General features: G+C 37.1%; 1 protein-coding gene across 1 annotated transcript in view; it reads left to right on the forward strand.

The window, feature by feature from the left end:
* The first annotated feature begins 1,775 nt into the window (after window positions 1-1,775).
* The window catches only part of med13b (mediator complex subunit 13b), a 34,074-nt gene continuing 20,869 nt past the window's right edge, over window positions 1,776-14,980 (forward strand). Inside the window, exons 1-4 of the mRNA XM_051861973.1 lie at window positions 1,776-2,524; window positions 5,306-5,540; window positions 7,598-7,766; window positions 12,855-13,000. Coding sequence (XP_051717933.1) covers window positions 2,456-2,524; window positions 5,306-5,540; window positions 7,598-7,766; window positions 12,855-13,000 — 619 coding nt within the window. The 5' untranslated portion in view covers window positions 1,776-2,455. The remainder of the gene's footprint in view (window positions 2,525-5,305; window positions 5,541-7,597; window positions 7,767-12,854; window positions 13,001-14,980) is intronic.

A 14,980-nucleotide genomic window follows, 5' to 3' on the forward strand; every position in this document is an offset into this window, starting at 1 on the left:
CTCCCTTAGCATGCTTGTCAAATACACAGCAGGGGTAAAAGCGGGAATGGGTTTTAATGAACCCATAATGGGTGTGATAATACACTCTATAAAAGAATAAAACACTTTGTTGATGTTTCACATTTAAGCAAAAAGTAAGCACTTGCCGTTGCGTCTAATACTCAAGGTTAAGTCATAGTTAATTATAATATTAATATGAATACAATTCTGTTAACTTTTCACTGCCAGTCAAAACAAACAAACAAAAAAAAAAACAGGCTACTAACTCAAAATAATCTGATTTTATTTCAAATTAGCCAGCATTTCAAGCATGAAGTCATTAAATAAAAGCAATGACAATTGACAAGTGTGTCTGAAACAACAATTCACTCTTTTACTGGCACCAGACAGTCTTGTCCAGCTGAAATGACTGCATGAAGCCCCACGTTTCCAGGTATAGCATAAATAATGTATAGGCTATATACATGCATTTTGCAAAGAGTTATTCATATACATTTATTCATCAGACTTTTTAAGGAGTCATGAAAATAAAATGGCTGCTTCATTGCTGGCCAGCACTCTGACGTAGAAAGTGATATTCACTGTAGCCAAGCCATTTTCATCCAGATGCCACAATACTCATGCATGATCTCCTTGTAATCCACCCATATATTCAGCCATAGTTGCTATTATTTTGATGTCAGCGTCATCATATATCCCTGCCCAGCTTCTCTCATTGATGATTCACATAATTAGCTTCCAAGTTCACAATGAACATGGCTCACCAATCAAATATGTTGAGCTGGTACAAGTGAGACCGGACTTACTATCAGAAACATGATAGGGCTGTTTCATAGTCTGATTCATGTGTATACAAACTGTTGTAAACACAATGAAATATAGAACACAAAAAGAGAAAACATTTATTTTAAAAATCGTGTGATTTGAAGGGTTTTATTGTCAACAGCTCCTTATTTTTCATTATGATCTATTATATAAGACAAACTTAATTTTAACATTGAAAAGTAGCCTATTACTTTTGACATGGGCAATTAAATTAGTGACAAAAACTTAATTTCCACTTTGTTTTATTTGTGCACATATTAGATTTACCATTAGTTATTATTGTCATATGAAATATTACACATTTTAAAAACTTTTAGCCCTTAATCACTGGACAAAGCAGAAATACATATAGATATATAGATTTAATCATGATATTGTATTAGCTATATATATATATATATATATATATATATATATATATGGTAATATCATGAATATGATAAATAAAATATTGTAAAAACAATAGTATTAGCTTTGGGTGGAAGGGGGTCAAAAATATTTTGTTATTAATATTAATTAATTAATATTCTGTTAATGTAATTGTTTTTTATTGTAGAAATAGTGCAACTTCATAACATATTACTGTAAAGAATGCTAAGGGGTCTGTAAAAAATAATATTTACATTTAAATAAGAAAATAACTTTTAATAGTACAGTAGGCCTACTATAATGAGTAAGAAAACATAATAATAATTTAACTTAATGGAAATTAAAAATAAAATAATTTTCTAAAATAATAATCACATTTATAATAATACTTTTTTACAGTATAAATTGATTATTTATACCAGAAACCATAAAGACGCCTTTTAAATTTTAAGAATGGTGGTCCCTAGCATGAGGATGATATTTGGGGGTCCATGGCATCTAAAAGATTTTAAAAGCCCGAAAAAGAGTTGACAGCTGTATTGGTGAGTCGACTCCTTTGGGGCTTTATGGAATCTAGGATCGACTCATTCCACTATCGAGTCGCAGCGCTGCCAATCGGAGCCGAGTAGAGTAGACTGGAGAGTGTAGTAGAGTTGTGTCCCTGTGGCCGCCATTAAAGGATGCGACCAATGTATTCAAACAAACCAGTGAGACACAGCTGAGCACAGCACAGTCTTGCCTCTTTTAACTGTACTTTTTAATCAAAACGTTTTACTTTCATCGTCAGCTTCTCCGTGAATAGCCGTTTACGGCAGTCCGGCGAAGACTTGGAAAGGAAAGAGTGATTTTTAGTGAAATTTAAAGCTGAACTCTTCTGGCTTGAACTGTTTGTTGCTGCCTCGCTTAGCCAGGCTAACCCTAGCTAGCCTGATGCTATGCTAAGCTAAAGGGGGAGGGCTGAATTCACCTTCCTACCCCCTCGGACTTCTGTAATTACAGATTATTTTGATGTAACAAATCTGGGGGGATAACAATATCTCATCGCGGATCATGGTAAATACGCGCAGGAAGTTTTTAGCGCATTTTTTCCTGGTAAGTGAGTAACCTCTAGCGGAGTAATAGCAGAGCTAAGCTAATTAGCTCGCTGGACGCGAACCCGTCCTGCTGATTGTGTCCGAGAGACGGAGACCCGGTCCAAAAACCATCGCATTATCTGTTCCTGGGATCTGAAAGAGAGGATGGCTCGCCGGGCAGCGCTTTGATGATGAGTTCTTGTTTTGTACCCAACGGGGCGAGCCTGGAGGACTGCCACTCCAATCTATTCTGTCTGGTAAGAGATCAACTGACTGAGGGCCAGAAGCCATTTTTAGCCGGCCAGTCAATCAAATTGAGGCCTGTTGATCTTAATACGAACTAAACCGCTACTGCTGCCGGTTTATAAATATATATTAGACATTCAGGTTTGTGTTGTGTGAACGGAGGTTGGCGCGTTAGTTACGGCTTTGTTGTGTTATTTAGGTCGTGTTTGGTAACGTTGGTAAACACTTGCTTACCTAACTGGCTGGAACAAGCTGCAAGTTGTTGTTATGAAGTTACTCTAAGTAAGAAACAGCTTTACGAAGAGTGTTGAACAACATCAACAATGCAAAACCACTGGCCAATTTTGAGATTTTGGGCTATTTTGCTTTCATGAAATCTCTTCTTTCAGGCTGGTGTGAAGTAAACATCTGAAAATACACATTTCAGTGTTTTCTTTATTAAGTTTTATCTTATCTTAGCACGTGTATATTTCAATTACAATACATATTGTTTTCTCAAAATGAGTCAGAAATGTCCACTTCAGTACATAGTTACACATCAAACTTTCCAGTTTTATGCCTATATTTATTATGAAGGTATTTACAGAGGGGTTTATGTATCATTTACCTGGTTTATGTATTATTTTATTCCTAAAAACATAATAAATATATAAATATATATATATATATATATATATATATATATATATATATAAAAATCTGGCTGTTGATAGTATTTTCTGATTTACAGAGTGATAAAAGAGACTTCCAAAATCGGCTCTGTAAAAACCTTTGCAACATAAAAAAGAGAAAATATTTGTATAGAAAATCTTAATAGATTAAGAACTTTTATTGTCATATGTTTTTAATAATGATTTCATATTTTTTTTTTTAAAAAAGTATTCATTTTGACATGTGGAAAATGAAAGCACTGACAACAGTAACAGAATTATTTATTTATTCACATCTAGTAAGATAGGTTTGTTTGTCATTCACCTAATTTATATTTTGTTGCTATTATTATTATTATTATTATTATTTTCTGGCTGTTGACAGTATTTTCAGTGATTTAAAAAGAGATCCTGTATGTCAGCAAAATGAAACTAAAATTTTGAGCCTGGCTTTATTCAATGTTTAGGTGTTTTGGTGTTCTGGAAATATACACACATTGGATCATATTTGCATAAACAAAACAAACAATTTAGAAAACTTGTAATATAAAAATGTCTTAATATACTGTAAATGATACACTAGGCAAGAATGGTGTTGTCTATCAGTTAAAAAAAAGTTGTGGTAATGTTTCATGTCTTATTGTCTCCTTCCTGATATTTAGACGGTATGTGTGAACTTTGTCAAGAAAGGACAGTTTATAATAGCCCTTTTAGCTTTGTTGGTCTATCTGTTATTTATCTTCTTGGTTAAGTACTAGTAAAGCTTGTTGCACTTTGTATGTGTAATCTGTGGTAATATAAGTTAATTTTCTTTTATACACCTACTTAGTTTCTTCAATTTGTGGTTGTAGAGTGATCTGTAAACACTGAGCCAAGTATTCATGACAAGTTTCCTGTCTGTCAGGCCCTATTTCACTTCCTCCTTCTATCAAAAGCTCATATTTAAATGGACATATTGGATAAACTTACACTTACACTAATCCAGGTCAGACTGTCAACTTGTGTGAATTGACCTTTAATGCAGATTTGAAATGTCATCTTATCTTTGTTTGGGGCTTTTTCTATAAATTGGTCTACCTTTCACATCAACAAGAAAGTACAAAACAATATGCTTACGTACTCAACAAAATGACTATTGGTTTCATTTTATGTATTTCATCAGTGTAACACATCTGCTAGTTCCCAAGCTTAAAGTCACCATGAAATCAAAGTGGACAATTCTTATGTTTTATGCAATGTTGCATTGTTTATTATTAATGATTTATCTCTGCACATCATTATTTTTTTAAAATTCGCGTGTCCTCGTCGAGGGCGGGACAGTCCCTCCTCCCTTTCAGCAACCTGTCACTTACACAATGTCACCACAATTAGCAAACGACAATTATCCATAGATCCAATCAGTTTAAAATCAAAGTCACATCCTTTATTTCGTCTTATTCTAGAAGCCGTTTCACTCAGATTTGCATCACAATAGGGAAGAAAAGATGATCGCAATTTACATTTCATGTCAGCTTTAATCTTTAAACACCATTTTGATATTTTTATAACATTTTTAATTTATTTTTAAACTTGAAACCCACTTAAAATATTACACTGCAAAAAACTGTCGTTTAAGGAACATCAAGGCAATTTAAAGCAAACTGAAAGAGGGTGCACAAAATATTTGTGTGAGATTATAATATGCTTATCCTTAATGGATAAATATTATTTTGTTCATTGTTGATCATCTATGGACATGAAATGTATTCTAAATTGTTCAATGACTCTTGGATGAGCAAATGATGCATATGAGAAAAGTTTTTAGATGCTTATCAAATTGGCCTGTTAGTTGAGCAAGTTTTTTTTAATTTTTTTTTTATAGAGCTTAATACTACAGTGAATTCAAATAGGCCTATATGTTGATTCATGATTCTTTATGGGCATGGCTAGATGGCGTCATCTTGCATTAGTCACTCTTCTTACATGTCTACATTTATCAAAGTTGCACAATCAGACAACTCAGACACCAGTTTGGCTGTGTTTTTGCATATGCATGCCTATTAACCCCAGTGGAGTTGTCGCTTTTATCACTGGTTGCTGCTAAGCCGTCCCACATGATGGATTTTTCTAACACATTCTCTCTCTCTCTCTCTTTGCCTTCAGGCTGACCTCACCGGGATTAAATGGAAGTGTTTTGTATGGCAGGGCCCCACCTCGTCCCCCATCCTCTTTCCGGTGACGGAGGAGGACCCCATCCTGTGCAGCTTCAGTCGCTGCCTGAAGGCAGACGTGCTGAGCGTGTGGAGGAGGCACCAGACCCCGGGCCGGCGGGAGCTCTGGATCTTTTGGTGGGGAGACGACCCCAACTTTGCCGAGCTCGTCCACCATGACCTATCATGTATGTCTGCTTCCTTGTTAAACTGACACATGTCTTCCGAACCGTAACATACGTGCATACAGAATAAGAAATGTGTTGTAGTTGGAGATGACATATTGCTTGTCATCTGAATTTCTCACAGCAAAATCTGTGGTTAGACTGGGGGTGTTTTCAGACATTAGTCATAGACCAGTTATTGCAGTTGTTGAGGTTTGCTAACTGCATTAATTGAAGTTGCATCAAAACAGGATTTTAGTATGTCTGCAGTGAGACTTATCTGCATAACAAATAAGACCCTACTCAATATCTAAGTAGCTCAGGCTGCGCCATGTCTTTAAAATTCGAACGCATTGTTTTCTATGAGTGTAAGCACACCGGCGGCGACATTTGGCGCCTGTCCAAGGCGCCCAGCTATGAGTCAGGAAGTTGTTCAAAATCCTGCCGTGCCACAGAGCACTATTTATATTGTTTTACATTTAATTTATATTATATTTCTCTCAAATTGTTGTTAATGTACATACTGACTTCACCCTGTGCTGCAAGATACATTAGTTTTACATTCTTAGTCTAACAGCTTGAATAAAGTCTAAAAATATAGGAAAAATGTATAATAAATGTAGCCTTTTCTTTCATTTTGCTCTGTTGTGCCATTTTTCCATGTACACTAACCTCAGTGCGAAATATTAAAGCATAGGCATATGTAACGTTTCCCTGTCGACTTAAAACTCACCCATTCGTGCAGCTCTTCCATCAGGAGTCGATTCAAAATTGAGCTTGTGCGTATATGATGTGTGCGTCCGGTGCATGATACCTGTGAGTTGTCTGAGACACAGCGCGCCGCTGAGCTTCTCGTCCAGTGTGCAACCCCCTTTATTGTTTTGTTCCATCAATTGCTATAGTTAGCACTGTCAAATGGTTTAAATATGGTTGTCCATCCAGAAACTTTGCAATGTGTAGTAGGGATGTGCCCGAAGCCAAATACCATATTTGGAAAGGAAATGACGTGTACTACGGAGCCCCTAAACGGAAAACACATGAGATGGGAGAAAAAAATATATTTCTTTCAATATATATGCTTTCTCTCGCAATTATATAGTTGGGTAATTATAATGTAAATAATTTGCCAGCATCAGGAAGCTGCTGTTAATATGTGGAGTATTGAAATCGCTTTTGAATGTGTGCGCGCTTTTACTTTACTAGTGTGTATACTAGGGAGCATCAGCTGCTTATTACACATTTCACAAGATTAGATATTTGTCAGTGACGCTCAGGAACTGCAAACCATTCACCATTGTCCTATCAGCCATCTCTCCTTACTCTCTTTACGTGGTAAGTGAAATGTTGTACTACAAAGTAACAGGCTCCTGCTAGCAGACAACTAACCATGTCCCTTTCAGGGTACCGTAGACTGCATTTTTTTTTCCCGTGACTTTCCGAATACGGATTTAGTATTCGGGCACACCCCTAATGTGTAGTTAGCGGCATGTATATATATTGCAAAAAAAATATTGCAAATATATATTGCAAAGAAAATATATATTGCAAAGACCACTGTCGTTATAATAACTGAAGCTGTCATTTAATGCGAGGTACACAAAGCTGCACTCTTGCGAAAACTCCCGTTATAATCAATGAAGCTGTTTTTGCTGTGCAATAAATCTCTTATTGACATTGTGTTTATACTTTGTTGGTTATAACGAAAGGATTCGCAAGTGTGCAAAATCTCTGCTGTTTTGAGCGGTGTTGAGCAGACTCTCAACAACGAAATCTGATTAGCCATTGCATTCACGCACTCAACACATATGTCTGTGGCTGCAAAGCTTAATGCTGCTGCAAACATGCTGTAAATAGAAACCTTTGACGCTCTTCACAGAGCGCTCACACGAACACTAACGGGAGCGTTTAAAAGCGGCCGTCGATCAACAAGTTCTGGTACTGCAGAACTGCAGGTATCGTCACATTAAATGATCAAATAAATCTGTGCTGGGGCAAAGATTCATATTGGTGTCTGCTAAAATATTTTCAATGCAGGAAAAAACCCTGTAGTAGAGTACTGATCTGTCCTCTGTGTTGCACAGGTAACGAGGACGGTTCATGGGAGAGCGGCCTGACCTACGAGTGCCGAACGCTGCTCTTCAAAGCCATCCATAACCTGCTGGAACGCTGCCTCATGAACAGATCCTTTGTTCGTATCGGCAAGTGGTTCGTCAAACCCTATGAGAAGGATGAGAAGCCCATCAACAAAAGGTAAAAGACATGTTGTGCAAACCGCTGATTGAAACAGTAGCTGTGCAAGTTGTTTATGTTACGGGCGATAACCTGGTGTGTTTTCATGCCCAGCAATGCGGATACATGCTGTAAGCTGTGGCTTTTAACAGCATGATCCTCATTGTTTGTCACAGCATACAAGTGACATCAGGCTGTTGGCATCCTTGTGTGAGGAAGAGCCCCTGCTCTGGAAGTCAGTGATACTGTCCTGTTTCCTCCTGGGATACTCTGTTTGCATGAGAGTTACATCAAAGCGTGTCGTCATCCCAATGAAGCTCCTGTCTTAAGTGAAATATTCGGAGAATGTAGGGAGGGCAAAAGATGTGGTCCATCTAATTATTTGTTTCATTTGCATAGATGTCATTGGCTCCCGCAGGGCAGAGGTGTTGTGGTATATCTGTGGGTGGGAGGATATGGCTTCCTGTGTTCAGTGCACTCTGTCAGTTAAGGATGCAAGTGCTGGAAAGTGTAGCTGCTTCCTCCTGTCTAAGTTTTAATGAAGAGCTTACTCTTCTCACAAAACACTGACTTCGCGGTTTCACACTAGGTAGGTCAACAGGAACCACCATTTCGCTTTCACTTGTTCAGCTCTGCCTGAACTTAAAAATATGCCAAACATCCAGAGTTCTTCCTAATAAGCATTGATGCTCATGGCTAAGTGTGTCTGGTGCTTTTTTTTTCCATGAACAAGGGTGCTTAAATGCTGTTAGTTCATATTGAGCACTGAATATACGCTACCATTCAAATTTTTGTGGTTGAGAGAAAAGAAGAAAATGCATTTTTTTCAGGATTCTTTAATGAATAGAAAGTTCAAAGGAACAGCATTTATTTGAAACAGAAATGTATTTATTGTCACTTTTGATCAGTTTAATGCATTATTACTGAATAAAAGTATTAATTTCTTTACAAAAAAAAAATCTTACTGACACCAAGCTTTTGAGCGGTAGTGTATAGAGCTGTTACACGCTTTGAAGTGCCACCTGTCGTGTGGGGTGTGTATTGGTTTGTTGGTGGCGTGTCATAATGACGCTCCTAAGAGTGCTTAACAGACATGAGGAATGCAGACTTTCCCATTTCTCTCCCTTTCTCTTTCTTTCTCTCTCATTCGTGCCTGGCACTGCACAAAGTGATGCTGGCGCTGTACTCCCTGGTGTTATCAGGGGCCGTCACTCGATCACTCCAGTGAGCGCATGCACTGTTGGATTAAAGACAGGAAGTTCTGGTTCTCTGTGTTGGTGTTTATGAATGAGAATAGGCTACACTGTTCAGGCATGCAAAGAGGGCTCCCGCTGTAAAATTCTGGAAAGTCAAATTGTAAATGCCTTCAAAGAGATTGTTAGTGTCTGTAGCATAAATACAGTGCAACAGAAATAAAATAGACTTTGTATTGAAATGTTTGTTATCGTTAAAATTCAGACCTACCATGGATCATCAGAGCTCCAAAAATGCCCACATCCACTTTCAGACCTCAAACCTATTATAAACACTTGGCAAGCCGATTGGGATCAGTGTAATAGAAATAAACTTAACAAAATCAATCCTGTGGTTGGTGGAAAATGTTGAAAAGTGCTGGGACCATATTATCTACACTCTGTGTCGAAAAAGACCACTCCAGACTAACACATAAGTTTTTGTTAAGGATGAAGATCCTCCTTTATGCAAGAGTCCTTTATCACCAAAGCATATGTTGTAGTGTGATGTCTTGAACTCCATTAGGAGACTTTACTTTTCAGTTGACACTTATGAAAAGATTTTTAATGAAGTGAGACCAAACTTAATTTTAGAATTTGTATCAAAGATAAACTTAAAAACCGTATATATACTTGTAAATAATACCTATATGTACTGTGATGTTTTGTTCTACAATGTAAATTACACACTCACACCCCACTATCTTATCTCGTTACTTACTAGAAACATGTTTTCAAAAATTAACATAACTGCTTCAAAATTCACATTTTTGTGTGTGTGATTTATGTTTGTCAAGTTGTTTACAACAGGCTTTATTTTTCTCATAAATTGAAAAAACCCATTATAAAAACCCATAGGAAAATCTGCTGGCAAATTAGTCTTATGGGTTCTGATATCATACCTGTACCACTCTAGAAGATCAATAGCTTGCATTTAGAAACTAGATACGGTGATTTTTCGTTTCATGCCGACTTTAAAGCTTCTGAAAAAGCCACAAGTCAGTGTGATTTCAGTGTGATTTAAAAAAAAAAAAAAAAAAAAAAAAAAAAAAAAAAATTTAATTGAGGAAATCTAATCTATCAGAGAAGTTGCTTTCAAATAATAGTCTACAGAAACCGAATAAAGTAATCAAATGTAAAATAACACTGCATAGTCCTCAGTGTATACATTAAATATACATTAATCCTTATTAAAGCTACAAAAGTTATTCATTCAAGAGCAGTGAAGTTAGTTGGGCCGATACCAACAACAAACGTCTAACCAATCAGCATTAGGGGGCGTATGACGGTCGAGGAGAGAGAACGAGCAAGAGGAAGATTTGAAAATAAGAAAAAAAAAAAAACTGTAGAACGAGAGATGGGACACAATACAAAAGAGCTCAAAAGAATATCACTGGAATGAAGGTTTATGACTGGGCAAGCGCTTTAGGACCCGCGTTTATATTAGAAAAGCTTTCCAGTGCTGGAGAGAGCTAAGAGGGAAGGCCTGAAAACAGACCCGGAGGCTGCTTTGATTCCTTCTCATGTGAGTAACACTGGGTTTTGATTGTCTGGAGCTGGTGTTCTGTTGGCGACTAACAACGAACACTTGTTTGTATTTACTCTTGTGTACTGTACGTTCATTTTTTTTGTGCTTCCTTGTCGTTCATTCATCAACTGTGCTTTATTCTTCGTGAAGCATTTTGTTGCGCGTCAGCTGTGATAAACAGACATCCACTCTTGCATTGCGTGTGTAACAGTGGCCAGATAGTGAGAGTTTTGCAGTTAAACTACTGCACACTGACACCTGCTAGAGAATGAGGTGTTTAGCGTCATTGGTAGTGCATTTGCCTCACATGCCAGCAGCGTTCGGGCCGGGGTTCGAGACCGACTCGGAGCAGGGTGGTTAAGATTGGAGTGTGAGTTTTGGAGGCGGAGCAATGAAGAGAGGGGTGGGTTTGTTTAGGTTGATTTCAAATATCAACAGTGTTCAACAACGAACTTGAGAAATCGCATACAGCACCTTTAATGACAGACAGCAGCAGGTTTATTAGGCTGCTGTCACTTTAAGAGCTGCACTGATCCAATATACTGATACATATGCGTTTCGTTTCTCAACTGTTTACATTCACTTAAGACATAACTGACTTAGGGCTGGGTGATATGTCTATATATATATATATATATATATATATATATATATATATATATATATATATATATAAAAATTATATAACTAGTCCAACTTAACTACAATATGATTCAAGTAACATTCTCTTTATTGACAATCTGGTTAAAGATAGTTACATTTCAAGTGCACCACACATGAAGTGATCAACATGGTGTAAATGTAAAACAATTTGTTAAATATCTTTGCAGAAAATATGCCTGAAATATGAAGGCAAATGTTGTAAAACACATTACAAACTTATCTTAAACACATCGTGTATACTCAGAAATAATATAAAATAAGAAAAATGCTAAATATTTCTTATCCAAAAAGTAATAGCAATAAATAACACCAGCAATAGGCTATTATTAACAGCAAATGCTTTGTAAAAACAGAAAACAACAGCAGCCTGTCACCATCATGTAAACATGAAATATCAAACAACAATAGTAGTTTTTTACAGGTTTTTGCATTTGCATTCTGAATGAACAGCCGCTTAAGAATAGTGATGTGTTCTATGTTCATTGAGCATCACATGAGAGCAGTTAATCAGGCGCGCCTGCGCCATCATGCGGTCGGATCATTTTCTTCTCCTATTGGTTATCATTGCTGTATTGTCAAATTGTAACGCTTGCTAATATTTTTATTCACAATCGCGATTTCTCAATTTTAAAAAATAATAAAATCGAAGCAAAACATTAAATTCGAATTAATCTAAAAAATCTAAAAAATTACCCAGCCCTAAACCGACAGTGTTTATGAGGATACTCTCCAAAAACGGAATTTGGACATTTTTGTGTGCAGGCTATTTGACCGTTTTAGCACGCATCCGAAGCCCACAGTGTACTTTGCTTATGCGTGTTCCGCCTCGTCTCGGAGCGTACGCTAGAAAGCCGCCTAGAGAACAGTATCTCTTTCGCGGCTTAATGCCCTTTTAATGACACTGTTTAATATCAGGCACGTCCCGCAGTTTAGCAACAGTTTTTTACAACACTCACTTATTCGGCTGAATTGGATGTAAAGTTTAGCTTAGGGAGGAACAAAAGCGCACAGCTGAATGTGGCAGCGGCACAATAATCATTTTACCTTGATTATCTTGTTTTCATAATCTTTGGAAGCCAAAATCAAAATTGAAAATCAGCTGCAATTAATCGCACAGCCCTATGATTAATCAAAACATTTTTTTAATCCATGTAAGGAAAATAAATGGGAAAAAATGTACTGAACTAAGGCTTTTGCAAAAAAGTGAGTTCAGTTGATGTTTCCTGAATGCGTGAGTTTGATCACTCATCATCTGCATGTTTGGTTACACTGTAACAGCTGTTTACTCTACCCTGCAGGTCACACACTCACAGGTGTTAGGTTGTTAACTTTAAGAATGTGTGCTACAAAGCAAGTCAGAGTGTGAGAGACATTCATTATGTGTTCAAGCATTTAATCAAACTCTTTATAAAACTTCAAAGTTGAAGTTAATAGATGACTCTGAACTTGTAAAGGTATACTCAGGTATCTAATGTTCTAGTATTTCCTAACTCCTTTCATAGTACTCCTGGTCAAGGTTCAGTCACTAACTGCAGCTTTCAGGACACTAAGCCTGTAAACACACTGTGAAAGACCTCAGCTGTCAACACAACATTCCCAGAGACCTCCAGGAAGTGTGCTACTTTCTCCCAGGCTGTAACTCCAGAGCACTTGAGTAATCCTCCATTTGTTCCTCTTTCTCTGCAGTGAACACCTGTCCTGCTCCTTCACGTTCTTCGTACATGGAGACAGTAACGTGTGCACCAGCGTGGAGATTAACCAGCACCAGCCTGTCTACCTGTTGAGTGAGGAGCACCTGACCTTGGCCCAGCAGAGCAGCAGCTCGGTTCAAGGTAGGAGCATTACTGATCAGTAGGCCCAGATGAAATCTGCAGTGCATCACGTGATGTTGTAGTCTCAACCTCAGGACATGGACAGGCTGTATAATGGATATCACACACAAACATAAGGATGCATGATATATTGGTGCCATGTTGATTAAGCTAATTTCCTGTTTTTACCTTTAGGTTACCTTTGTCATGATCTAACATTCTTTAAACTTCTTTAAAGGGTTAGTTCACCCAAAAATGAAAATTCTGTCATTAATTACTCACCCTCATGTCGTTCAACACCCATAAGACCTTTGTTTATCTTCGGAACACAAATTAAGATATTTTTGATAAAATCCGAGAGGTATCGGACTCCTCTATAGACTGCAATTTAATTACCACTTTCAAGGTCCAGAAAGGTACTAAAGACATTGTTAAAGTAGTCATTGTGACTACAGTAGTTCAACCTTAATTTTATGAAGCTATGAGAATACTTTTTGTGCACAAAAAAAACAAAACAAAACAACAACAACAAAAAAACAACGACTTTATTCAACAATTTCGTCTCTTCCCTCTCATTCTCCTACGCTGTTCACGTGGTATAGACAGTACAGCGCTTCCGGGTTCTACCGGGCTCATTATTGGCCGGCTCCTGCGTCAGCATCACACGCATGCGTCGTGGTTCTCACATGTACAGTGTCGGCCAATACTGAGCCGGCATTCAGACGTAAACACGGAAGCGCTGCGCTGTGCTTACTATGTCAACAGCATAGGAGAATGACATGATAGAGAAGAAATTGTTAAATAAAGTTGTTATTTTTGTTATATGAAATTTGTCACATTTTCAATCATGATGGTATTCAGGAAAACAACACACTTGGTCATGTGATATTGCCTAACTGTATCATATGTTATAAATATGAAAACTCCACATTTTGAATTTTTACCTCAGTGTGTTAACTGAGTATGTGCTGCGCTCATTTGTTTCAATGTCTCAACAGCACAACCTTGTTACCGTTAGTACATAGTACATTATATATTATTATCCACTATCAGTCGCCACTTACACTAAATTAAATAAAATCATAATCATTCTTGTGGTTTGGTGATTCCCTAGTTGTTTTTATTTTTAATTTTTTTTATTGACGTTTTAATCTGGCTACTTGTCCGGTCGGGCAAGTAAAATTCTCTTTCACTTCACAAAAAAAAAATCCACTTGTCCCGGACAAGTGATAATGTCAAGCCCTGACAAAAAAGTTTTGAAAGCAAGCAAATAAGTCATGACGGCACACACAGAAGGTTGTTCTAATTTTACGTCATCTTACTTGAGCACTCGAATGCATGAAAATTTTCATAATAACATGAGCGGAGTGGAATAAAGAACGTGATCAGCATGATTGATATTCAAAACAGTAAGCAAGCGCTGCTTTGTTTATGGTTTGTATACGTGCAGTCTTAGTTTCGCTTTTCCTTTTTGAGTGACGAATATAGACAACTATATCTGCTTAAATAGACAGTTGTCTCCTTTATACGCAGGCACAGAACGTGCGTTCTAGTTGACAGTCGGCTGAAGTTCTTTCGGTGTGTTCAAGCACATATTTTTTTCGCCAACGTGAGGATGATTTCTGAAGGATCATGTGACAATGAAGACTGGAGTAATGATGCTGAATGCTTTGCCATCACAGGAAAAAATACGTTTTAAAATAAAATGGCAAATAGAAAAATCTTAATGACCCTAAACTTATGAACCTTAGTGTTTCTATATTTTGTGGTTGTACTGAATCCGATTTCAGATTTGAGTAGGAAAAAAACAGCTAGTAGTTGGTTTACATCCATGGCCCTTTCCTGAATCTTGGCCAGAATAAGCTGTAATGTGGACCAGACTTTATGCGTCTATGTGAAGAAAAAAAAAAGTGCTGTTAAACTCGTGTGGAGTTTTTATTATTATTATTATTATTATTATCACAATAAGTCAGTTATAATATACAAAGAGTGGAATGTTTT

This window comes from Ctenopharyngodon idella, chromosome 15, assembly GCF_019924925.1.
Source record: "Ctenopharyngodon idella isolate HZGC_01 chromosome 15, HZGC01, whole genome shotgun sequence".
Taxonomy (NCBI): domain Eukaryota; kingdom Metazoa; phylum Chordata; class Actinopteri; order Cypriniformes; family Xenocyprididae; genus Ctenopharyngodon; species Ctenopharyngodon idella.